Source organism: Oncorhynchus clarkii, chromosome 21 (genome assembly GCF_045791955.1).
Source record: "Oncorhynchus clarkii lewisi isolate Uvic-CL-2024 chromosome 21, UVic_Ocla_1.0, whole genome shotgun sequence".
NCBI classification, from domain to species: Eukaryota; Metazoa; Chordata; class Actinopteri; order Salmoniformes; family Salmonidae; genus Oncorhynchus; species Oncorhynchus clarkii.
The window spans coordinates 15303591-15315774 of record NC_092167.1 but is presented as its reverse complement, the minus strand read 5'-3'; the positions used below and the strand labels follow the sequence as shown (position 1 = coordinate 15315774).

The following is a 12184-nucleotide window of genomic DNA, read 5'->3' as shown; positions in this document are numbered from 1 at the left end:
GAGTGCGCGAGTGAGTCCTGGGGAACTCATCAGGCGGAGACAAACGTCGGGGATTCCATGCGAGACTTACCAACATTCCACAGCTGCAACTTTAGACAGCACCGGGCAGAGGACAGAGAGACAGAGAAAGGAGAAAACTGGAGGAAAGAAGTCCAACTAAAAAGACTGTGACAGGCAGGTCTCTAACCTCAGGAGTTTAACTAGTGCCCGTTTGTTCCTTATATGAGCCATGACCTGGTCACATGGTGTGGTTGATAGATTGTGTTCTACACAACCTGCTTCGATCAATACAACCGACTGTTAGTCATTGTGATGAGGCAGGCTATCACGTCAAGCTGTATTAAATCACCACATTTGGGAGACGCAAAACAGTGAGCGGACTCCTTGGTTCAGACGTACCCAATCATCTGTTTATCCAGCCCCCGATACTATTTTGGGTGTCTCTAAGACTCCCCCAGACTGTAAGGACGCAATATAGCACCGGAGACAATTTCTTCCAGCGAGCCCAAATCAGAAAAAGGAGGAGATTGTTGGTAAATCACTCAGCACGATTTAATCAGCACATTCACATCAAACCCAGCAGCAGGGAACGACAAACAGCTCATTCGGGAAATTCAATCGAATCCATTCAAAACACAGCAATTTAAAATCCATAATCAACTTAAAATGACATTGACACTAAAAAAAACATTAAAAAGGAAATTTAAAAAGCGACATGCAAATAAATATAAACACAAGAAACTCCAACAGCACCAGCAGCTTCATATGATGAAGACAATGATGAAGGTGACGGTCAGTGACCCAGGGCTACTGCATGCTGTTGAGGAACTTGGGCTGCTCGTCACCTCGAGGCTGCAGGAGCTCCCCAGCGATCTTAGGCCCTGACTTCTCCTGTGGACAGCAACAGGAAACAGTTAGGGAACATGAAGTAGTAGTCAACCCAAGGACCGATCAGACCGGAGAAGGATCTGAACTCCAAACCCACTAAAACGCGACCCTTACCTTCAACATGCCGTCCCTTTCCCATTTGAACAGGCCACAGTTACTGCAATAGAGAACGCAGCATTATCATGTCTGATGAACGCAGTAGCACGTGACCTGCATTGTGTTTGAGAGTGTGCGTTTCAACTGGGCCCCTGAGTGGCGCAGCGGTCTACGGCACTGCATCTCAGTGCAAGAGGCGTCACTACAGCCCCTGGTTCGAATCCAAGCTGTATCACAACCGGCCGTGATAAAAACTGTAGTGTGTGTGTGTGTGTACGTGTCTCACCTGCAGTGTTTGTGTGGCAGGCGGTCCAGTGCGATGGCTCTCTGTCCACAGGGGCACTTGAAGAAGCGTTTGGTGGCGTCGTGCCACTGCAGCTCATGCTTCTCTTCCACACAGCGATCAGCAGGCTTGAAGTACGTGTACTTACACTGGAGACAAGACACAGATAAACACAGATAAATATGTGTCTGTACTAAACCGTAAAGTCACAGTTATATTGGTCTGACAGGATGGTTAAATTAGAATTCTGAGCAGTCTGGCCGATCTGCTATCATGCTAGGAGTCTGGCCGATCTGCTATCATGCGAGGAGTCTGGCCGATCTGCTATCATGCGAGGAGTCTGGCCGATCTGCTATCATGCTAGGAGTCTGGCCGATCTGCTATCATGCTAGGAGTCTGGCCGATCTGCTATCATGCTAGGTTTACACGCTATTGGGACCTTTGTAATCGTACCGGTCTAAATTGCTAGTTGGCAATATTCTGAGGTGCTAGGAGATGGGGCTTTCACCTGACTTACGTAAAGGAAAGCTGATGGTTCAAATCCCAGGAGTAGATTTTGACTCGACAGAATAAAACCGTTAGCTGATAGCTGATGACACTAGAGAATAAGACCTGTGATTGGACACGGACCTTTTTACAGCTGACGGCTCGGCACTTCTGCTCTCTGATGTTCCTCATCTTGTCCTCCATCGCCTCCTTCTTCACCAGGGGGTCAAAGTAGCTCTCCTGCTGCTGGTACTCTGCCTAAAGAGAGAGATAGGAACTGTTAACCCTCGTCTAGGGGAAGGGGGAATCATTACATTGTTACACCAGGGGGTCAAAGTAGCTCTCCTGCTGCTGGTACTCTGCCTAAAGAGAGAGATAGGAACTATTAACCCTCGTCTAGGGGAAGGGGGAATCATTACAGGAGAGGGGAACTATTATAACACTGGGCTAGAGATAAGGGGGAATCATTACACTGTTACACAGAAAAGGGAGCAGTTACACTAGGCTGCTATGGTTACGTAATTGCTGACTCACCGCCTGTAGCTCGGCCCCGTGCCGGGACTTGGCGTTGAGGATCTTCTTGAACTCCTCTGATTGGACGTAGTCCATTTTTTCCCGCCTCTTCTTCTGGGCTGGCTCCTCCTCCTTGGCCCCAGGCTGTTCACCTGTACAGAGGCAGATCCCAGAGGATGGGTAAGAACAGGGACTCTGTGTGTGTGTGTGTGTGTCTGTGTGCTCAGATGTGTACCATCGGGCGAGGACAGGTTCTTCTGCACCCTGGTGGTGATGTCAGTGCTGTTGCTCCTCTTCCTTTTCACAGCGTTGGGGTCTTCTTTGGCCAGCCCAGCCCCCTTCACTCTCAGCTTCTTCAGAGCAGCCAACTAGAGAGGCGAGGGGCAGCTTCACCTTTAACATCCAACCTATGTGACCTTTGAACTCTAGCCTCTCTATGACATCCATTCTACAGTCAAATCAACAGTGCAACAGTGTACACTAAGCATGAAAGCATGCGATAGGATGAGCACCACCTACCTTGGCTGCTGATAGGCTGTGTGGCGTCGGGGGCGGAGGAGGGGTGTGGTCAAAAAACAAGATATCATCTCCATCGTTAAAACCCCTGCCCAGTGTTGGGGTTTGGGGGGCGGTGGGGCTCTGGGTGACTTTGGGGACCTCTGAGGCAGACTTAGGGGAAAGGAGGGTCCCTCTAGATGGGGGAGAGGCCCCGGGGACCCCCGCCCTGCCTGTGTTCTGGAGGACCCTCTGCTGGATCTCCTCTGCCCGGCGTCTACGGTTCTCTAAGAGCTGCTTCTGCTGCTGTTTCTGCTGCTTCAGGAGGTCAGAGGCAGAGATGGACTGGACCCCTGCACCAGCTGAGCCCTTGGAACCTGGGGGAGTGAGAGAGAAGGTGGAAGAAGAGAGAAAGATGATATACAGTAATTCTAATGCATTAACAAGCAGGGAGAAAACACACCAAGGTAAAAAATAAATCAAAAGTGTTTCCTTCTAAAGCCCTCCTGTCTTTCTCTAGTCTCCAGATGGCCCATCTGATGTGTTCATGGGTTTGGTCTGGTCTGCTACCTGGGGGTTTGGTGAGGTGTCTCTTCAGTTGAAGGGCTCCCGGGGTAGGCATGGATAACAGGTCCTTGAAGTCGTCTGAGCAGCCAGACACCTCGTTAGACTTCATGGCTGAAAAACAATCAAACACATTAAGAAAGAGCACCAGTCATAAACCTCTCTCGCCCCCACTCACTCCCTCCCTCCATCTCCCCCAGTCTTAAACCTCTCTCTCCCCCCACTCACTCCCTCCATCTCCCCCAGTCTTAAACCTCTCTCGCCCCCCACTCACTCCCTCCATCTCCCCCAGTCTTAAACCTCTCTCGCCCCCCACTCACTCCCTCCATCTCCCCCAGTCTTAAACCTCTCTCGCCCCCCACGCACTCCCTCCATCTCCCCCAGTCTTACCCAGTCTCTTGGCCTGGCTGGCCAGCTGGTCTGATCCCTTCACAAACAGGTTCCCTAGAGTGGTCTGGGTGGGCTTCTTAGGGCCAGACGCAGACCTAGACAGGAACGGAGGTGTACATAAGTGAACACAATACAAACACACACATACTGACTCACAGCGCAGACAAACACATAGAGCAGTGTTTTCCACAACTACATCGAGTAGCCAGCCAGCCAAACAGAAAGAGTAGCCAGCCAGCCAAACAGAAAGAGTAGCCAGCCAGCCAAACAGAAAGAGTAGCCAGCCAAACCGAAAGAGTAGCCAGCCAAAAAACAGAAAGAGTAGCCAGCCAGCCAAACAGAGAGTAGCCAGCCAAAAAACAGAAAGAGTAGCCAGCCAGCCAAACAGAGAGTAGCCAGCCAAAAAACAGAAAAAGTAGCCAGCCAGCCAAACAGAAAAAATAGCCAGCCAGCCAAACAGAAAGAGTAGCCAGCCAGCCAAACAGAAAGAGTAGCCAGCCAGCCAAACAGAAAGAGTAGCCAGCCAGCCAAACAGAAAGAGTAGCCAGCCAGCCAAACAGAAAGAGTAGCCAGCCAGCCAAACAGAAAGAGTAGCCAGCCAGCCAAACAGAAAGAGTAGCCAGCCAGCCAAACAGAAAGAGTAGCCAGCCAAAAAACAGAAAGAGTAGCCAGCCAAACAGAAAGAGTAGCCAGCCAAAAAACAGAAAGAGTAGCCAGCCAGCCAAACAGAAAGAGTAGCCAGCCAGCCAAACAGAAAGAGTAGCCAGCCAGCCAAACAGAAAGAGTAGCCAGCCAGCCAAACAGAAAGAGTAGCCAGCCAGCCAAACAGAAAGAGTAGCCAGCCAGCCAAATAGAAAGAGTAGCCAGCCAAAAAACAGAAAAAGTAGCCAGCCAGCCAAACAGAAAGAGTAGCCAGCCAAACAGAAAGAGTAGCCAGCCAGCCAGCCAAAAAACAGAAAGAGTAGCCAGCCAAAAAAACTGAAAAAGTAGCCTGCCAGGAGCTCTATTTTGATGGCCTCTGGTACAGTGTAATGCCCTGAATCCACAGTGAGATGATTGAATACATTATTATTGAGTTTACCTCTCAGATTAGAAAAATGTGTTGTGGTATTGCATTCTGTTCATACATTATGATAAACTTGGGCAAATTAATACATTTTCAATACATTTAGTTGGTTCCCTACTAAGGTCAATAAATGTTTGAATGTTGTTGTTCTGTTTTAATGCCTGGATTCCGTGAGGGCCCCAATTAACATATTAGGACCAGAATGAGGCCCTCCACTACCTAACATTCCTGCAGTGATGATTCACCATCTTCATCAAATGTTTTCACAATTTATCTGCAGACATTCACCAAAAAGCCTCGGCCTACCAGTAGCCTATGCAAATAAGGGAGCCAAATGACAGAGCCTCTCAACGATGCCATTGGGTAGGCTACACTGACTGACGAGACGAGAGTCACTCCCTTTAGAATCCCTGTCTGGCAAACCCCGACATCCTAGCAAAGGAAACCTAGGAAATCCTTTGCTTTACTTGTCTGATGTGATACCGTCGACATATAACCACGTTGCGGGATTTATGAATGGCAAAGGGATGTAGGGAGACTTCATTCAAGTCAGTTCGACACCTTTTATAAACTAGTCAACACTTGCTGTTTAGCTGTCAATCAAAGCACAGTAAATAGTCTGTGCGTCATGACTCCGCGTGGCTGGCTATGTGAAACACGCCAAAGAAATGAATGTGGCAGAAAGACAGAATTTACCACTTGCATTACACGGGACGTGCAAATTCACGACCATCACGCTCTCTCCCTCCTCTGTGTAAAGACATTTGACTGCAACCAACCACAGCACACACAAATTGTACCAGGAGGCGGGACAGACAGCAGACTGCGTTCCTCTGTCATTGCTCGCTTTGTGACTGACAGGCGCCTATCCGATCAACAGAGCGCTAGAAGAGATGCAGATCGCTCATTCTAGCGGGAGAGGACTCGATGGACTAGCGAATTGAAACGTTTAAATGAAAAGAAGCCGATTGAAAATGAGTCTGTAACCGGCTGATTACCGGCGCTAATGGAAAACACAGCTTAGAGACAACTGACATTTACATCGATAAACACACTGACCAACCAACACACACATGCACACAATATTCACTGTGACACACACACACACTCACAGTGCGGCAGCGCAGGCTGGTGAGGACATGCCTCCGTAGTGGAAGCCAGTCTGACACAGTCGTTCCTTCAGGCTGTTGCCCTTCCCCTTGGCCTTCCCCGTGGCCTTCCCCGAGAAAGACGACTGCAGCTCGGCCCGCTGGGCACTCATCTTCTTATACTGGGCCTTGACGTGGTACTGGCAGTACTGGCACTCATACTGCAGAGAGAGAGATAGCACATGACAACAGTCCTACACCCTCCTACTGCAGAGAGAGAGATAGCACATGACAACAGTCCTACACCCTCCTACTGCAGAGAGAGAGATAGCACATGACAACAGTCCTACACCCTCCTACTGCAGAGAGAGAGATAGCACATGACAACAGTCCTACACCCTCCTACTGCAGAGAGAGAGAGATAGCACATGACAACAGTCCTACACCCTCCTACTGCAGAGAGAGAGATAGCACATGACAACAGTCCTACACCCTCCTACTGCAGAGAGAGAGCGATAGCACATGACAACAGTCCTACACCCTCCTACTGCAGAGAGAGAGATAGCACATGACAACAGTCCTACACCCTCCTACTGCAGAGAGAGAGATAGCACATGACAACAGTCCTACACCCTCCTACTGCAGAGAGAGAGATAGCACATGACAACAGTCCTACACCCTCCTACTGCAGAGAGAGAGATAGCACATGACAACAGTCCTACACCCTCCTACTGCAGAGAGAGAGATAGCACATGACAACAGTCCTACACCCTCCTACTGCAGAGAGAGAGATAGCACATGACAACAGTCCTACACCCTCCTACTGCAGAGAGAGAGATAGCACATGACAACAGTCCCACACTCTCCTACTGCAGAGAGCGAGAGAGAGATAGCACATGACAACAGTCCTACACCCTCTTACTGCAGAGAGAGAGATAGCACATGACAACAGTCCTACACCCTCCTACTGCAGAGAGAGAGATAGCACATGACAACAGTCCTACACCCTCCTACTGCAGAGAGAGAGATAGCACATGACAACAGTCCTACACCCTCCTACTGCAGAGAGAGAGATAGCACATGACAACAGTCCTACACCCTCCTACTGCAGAGAGAGAGATAGCACATGACAACAGTCCTACACCCTCCTACTGCAGAGAGAGAGATAGCACATGACAACAGTCCTACACCCTCCTACTGCAGAGAGAGAGATAGCACATGACAACAGTCCTACACCCTCCTACTGCAGAGAGAGAGATAGCACATGACAACAGTCCTACACCCTCCTACTGCAGAGAGAGAGATAGCACATGACAACAGTCCCACACTCTCCTACTGCAGAGAGCGAGAGAGAGATAGCACATGACAACAGTCCTACACCCTCTTACTGCAGAGAGAGAGATAGCACATGACAACAGTCCTACACCCTCCTACTGCAGAGAGAGAGATAGCACATGACAACAGTCCTACACCCTCCTACTGCAGAGAGAGAGCGATAGCACATGACAACAGTCCTACACCCTCCTACTGCAGAGAGAGAGATAGCACATGACAACAGTCCTACACCCTCCTACTGCAGAGAGAGAGATAGCACATGACAACAGTCCTACACCCTCTTACTGCAGAGAGAGAGATAGCACATGACAACAGTCCTACACCCTCCTACTGCAGAGAGAGAGATAGCACATGACAACAGTCCTACACCCTCCTACTGCAGAGAGAGAGATAGCACATGACAACAGTCCTACACCCTCCTACTGCAGAGAGAGAGATAGCACATGACAACAGTCCCACACTCTCCTACTGCAGAGAGCGAGAGAGAGATAGCACATGACAACAGTCCTACACCCTCTTACTGCAGAGAGAGAGATAGCACATGACAACAGTCCTACACCCTCCTACTGCAGAGAGAGAGCGATAGCACATGACAACAGTCCTACACCCTCCTACTGCAGAGAGAGAGATAGCACATGACAACAGTCCTACACCCTCCTACTGCAGAGAGAGAGATAGCACATGACAACAGTCCTACACCCTCCTACTGCAGAGAGAGAGATAGCACATGACAACAGTCCTACACCCTCTTACTGCAGAGAGAGAGATAGCACATGACAACAGTCCTACACCCTCCTACTGCAGAGAGAGAGATAGCACATGACAACAGTCCTACACCCTCCTACTGCAGAGAGAGAGAGATAGCACATGACAACAGTCCTACACCCTCCTACTGCAGAGAGAGAGATAGCACATGACAACAGTCCTACAACCTCCTACTGCAGAGAGAGAGATAGCACATGACAACAGTCCTACAACCTCCTACTGCAGAGAGAGAGATAGCACATGACAACAGTCCTACAACCTCCTACTGCAGAGAGAGAGATAGCACATGACAACAGTCTTACACCCTCCTACTGCAGAGAAAACGCTAGAAACTATGTCACTTCTCAAGTTCTCAAATGTCCCCCTCTCTATTTGGCGGTGGTATATGACTGACACAGCAAATATGAATGACACCGATCAGCCTTTAGGTCGGTTCTGAGGGTCAGTGTGGGTCAGAGAGTGGATGGAGGAGCTGTTGAGCGGTTCAGGTTGTGTGTGTTTCTGGATGTAAAGGCAAACCCACCAGGTTGACAATCTGAGAGCAGGGGTCTCCGTTCTTCTTGGCTGCCTTACAGGTGCCATAGTCCTGAGCCTCCCCCATCAACAACACCTTCTGATGGTGGTCCACTGACAGAGACACCTGGGGGGGAGAGACAGAGAAGGGGTGGGAGAAGAGAGAGTGATGGTGAGAACACACACACACACACTACAGAGAAAGTAAACACACACACACACACACACTCACCCCGTCATATCCGTCTTTGGCCTTCATGGGGTTGGGGTTGAGGATGCCCATGACGGTGCCTGGCTCAGTCTTCCAGTGTTCCTTATGCACCTCCCCAAACAGGAAGAGGGACACGTACACTTCCAGGTCATGGAGGTCAGACAGCTTCCAGATGCTGAACGTCTTACCCTGTGAGTGGAGGGAGGGAGACAACTCTTAGCGCTGCTATCGTTGACCCATCTGAAATGAATACAGGCAGGCCCACTTCTTGTCAAGTCAATGACTTGTTTTTAATGAACATTGGTCAACCTTACATACTTCTGGAGTCCTGAGTGTCCATGTCAATAAAACCACATGATCATTGACCTACTGTAGATGTTGAAGTTGTATGTTGATAGACAGTATGGAGCAGTGGAGGCTGCTGAGGGGAGGACGGCTCATAATAATGGCCAGAATGGCGCAAATGGAATGGTATCAAACACATGGAAACCTGCCCCTGAACAAGGCAGTTAACCCACTGTTCCCCGGTAGGCCGTCATTGTAAATAAGAATTTGTTCTTAACTGACTTGCCTCGTTAAATAAAAGTTGAATCATTCTGGTCTTACACTGCTGTTGCTCTGTGGTGTAGCTTTGTTGACCAGCACAGCGAAGGTGACCCAGTCGCACTCATCCAGTTTCTCCCGGGCCAGACGCCCAGGCAATTGGGAGAGCCGAATCAGCTTGCGGTCGGCCATCTTACGATCCATCTCCGTGGAGGACACGCGTGGTCGCCTGAAACCAACGAACCAATCAGAATCCAGATCTGAGCTCGGGCAAGAAACCTTGGAGTGTTTATGTGTGTGTTACAGGTAGATGAGTTTGTGTGTTATAGGTAGATGAGTGTGTGTGTGTGTGTGTGTGTGTGTGTGTGTGTGTTACAGGTAGATGAGTGTGTGTGTGTTACAGGTAGATAGATGAGTGTGTGTGTGTGTGTGTGTTACAGGTAGATGAGTGTGTGTGTGCTCTGACCTCAGCCGCAGTCCAGAGTACTTCTCGATGGCGACGTCTTTAGGGAGAGATGGAAGGGGATTGGCCTGTCGTACGGCGGACAGGGCTGCAGCCGCATTGGACTGGGAAGGTAGCGATGAACGTACCGTACTGTTGGTCCTACTACTGCTTGCTATTGGCTGGAAGGAGCTGTGAGTCTTAATCTCCACCAGTGGACCTCTGGTGTCTGTAGCGGCTGCTGTAGTGCTGGGCTGGACCTGGTGAGCTGTCCTTTGACCTTTGCGTTTGAACAGGTCAGCGTTGTTGAGCTGAGCGGTGAAGTCGGAGGACTCCTGTAGCTTGGTGCCGTCTCCTCGGTCTGGGGCAGACGAGGGCTTCCCCTCTGTCAAAAACAACAGATGAAGAGATTCCTTTAAAACACACATCCACAGGCACCACCGTCACCCATTCCACTTTACACAGATGCTCCTTACATGACATGTTAAGTCACCACTGTGTTCCTGTAAGCTCAGCTTTGACTTTGATGAGAATACATGCTGAAACACAAAACAACATATGAAAGTAATACCTGCTTGGGGCTTGGTCTTCTGTGTGGGACGAACTGGCTTGGAGGAGCTCTGTTTGGGGGGACCCTGTGAGGGAGTGTTAGCTTTAGAAGGTGCCTTTGTTCCTGGGATGCTGCTTGGGGTAGAGGTGGCTGTAGAGCTCTTCTGGGAGGCCTCTAGCTGCTGCTGCAGCCGCTGCATCTGCTCCTGCATCCGCCTCAGCTCCTCTGAGAACACACAGAAACACAACAAATATGATTACAACCAGAAACCTGCTATGAATTAAAAAGCAAAGGAGACTGTGTGTGAAGCTGACATACTTTAAGAGTAGGCATCTGCATTTTAGAAACATTTACTGTATACATAATATAGGCGTTAATGCTACGCTATAGTGCTATCATAATCATTTTGCGGTACTGAACTCCTTGTGGACAAACCTTGTAAATCTTCTTGGGATTTATTGAGGTTATCAGGAGCCTTCCCTCCAGACGGCTGTGTTTTGACTTCTTCCTTCTCTTCAATGCCATCCACATCTCCAAAGAGAGCAACGGCTCCATCCTCTTCCTCCCTCTCCCCACCCTCCCCCTCCAGTCCCTCCCTGTACTCTTCATCATCATCATCGTTGTCAAACAAGTCATCTAGGTTATCCTCTGCTTCCTGGCTAGCCTGCTGCTCCTCTCCAGCCTCGTTCTCAGCCAGCAGCTCTGTTAGAAGGTCCAGGTCATCGTCACCTGACACACACACAGTGTTATAGAGTTTTGTTTTGATCAAAGCCATATATCGATTATTCCCCCCCCCCCACCAAACAAAGACACACGAGTTGCATCCCTTACCATCCATTTCCTGGAATTTTAAGATCAAGCCTTTCCCGATTAAAAAGCAGATCTAGGAATAAAAAATACACAGGTATTTTAACAGTCATATCCTGAAGACACAAGTGTTTATTGACATGTCATTAACTTATTTATGGACACGGCTAGCTAAAGCTTAACAATTTCCATTATGTATATTCTCTCCCATTATCTGTTTCCTACTAACATCGAAATAAGTAAGTTATCCGATTTTTCACAACGCTTAAACTAGCAACAGCAAGCTAGCAAACACATTATGAATATGATCTCCACTCCAGACAGTGCGAAAGCCGCGGTAGCAACAATGTCACTTCGAGGTAATGACGGTCATTTCAGGTCAAATTACGTTGTCGATTGTATACTTTTTGTGTAGTGACGAAGAAAACATTTTCTTGAAAATAATTATATTGTTCACCTTACTTGATGGTTTCAGGGACTTCTCTAGCTAGCTATCGTCGTTTCTTCAAAATACTACTGAGAAAGAACTGAAATCTGGCGCTAAACGAAGGACCCCTTTCAAATAGAATAGTGGCTACTATTTTGCCTGTCCACAATGTTTTTGGTAGATGTTTCCACTCACAAATTACTTGCATATCGCAGATAGAATCATAGAAAACGATATACCTAGTTTAATTTTTTGTTGAAATTATACATTATTTAATTTTATTGACTGGTGTAGGCATGGCATGACTACAGTCACTGTCCTAATATATAAACAAAGTTTGTGAACGTCAACAAACATGGTATGTGTTTACAGGGATCAATTGTACCTATGTAATACAATTATATATTGGATAAACACATTTACAATGACGGGTAAATCCCTTTCCATCTCTGTTTTACTGATGCAATGCCCCCCTTATCTATTTCAAATTGTATTCTTTTCCAAACTTCCTGTTTTATAAATTGAACCAATCCCGTCGGTGACCACTTGAGGGTGTCATTAACTGCACCACATCTGGCCTCCCAAAGTTTGGTCTTGATAAGGGACACCAGAGTCACTAATGCTAATAATTGCACCCTTTCCACATTTTTTATTTCAAGTTTGGCAACCCCTTCATAATCAATGTTTTTTAAAATCTCAAAAAATTGTTTACTTTTTCCCCA

At 48.2% G+C, this 12184-nt stretch overlaps 1 protein-coding gene across 2 annotated transcripts; it reads right to left on the bottom strand.

The window, feature by feature from the left end:
* Positions 1-527: 527 nt before the first annotated feature.
* On the bottom strand, positions 528-11573 carry LOC139379329 (minichromosome maintenance 10 replication initiation factor). 2 transcript variants are annotated; one of them, XM_071122133.1, is made up of 18 exons: positions 11493-11573; positions 11060-11111; positions 10664-10957; positions 10250-10453; positions 9703-10063; positions 9300-9465; positions 8715-8882; positions 8493-8609; positions 5894-6090; positions 3716-3810; positions 3332-3439; positions 2786-3138; positions 2502-2634; positions 2288-2418; positions 1898-2011; positions 1271-1416; positions 1003-1045; positions 528-891 (listed from the first exon to the last, which is right to left on the bottom strand). In XM_071122133.1, the coding sequence occupies exons 2-18, from the start codon at positions 11064-11066 to the stop codon at positions 808-810; spliced, it is 2721 nt and encodes a 906-aa protein (XP_070978234.1). In that variant the 5' UTR covers positions 11067-11111; positions 11493-11573; the 3' UTR covers positions 528-807. The 2 variants fall into 2 exon arrangements, with proteins under 2 accessions (XP_070978234.1, XP_070978235.1); XM_071122134.1 differs by having other exon boundaries at positions 11498-11560.
* Between the last annotated feature and the right edge of the window lie 611 nt (positions 11574-12184).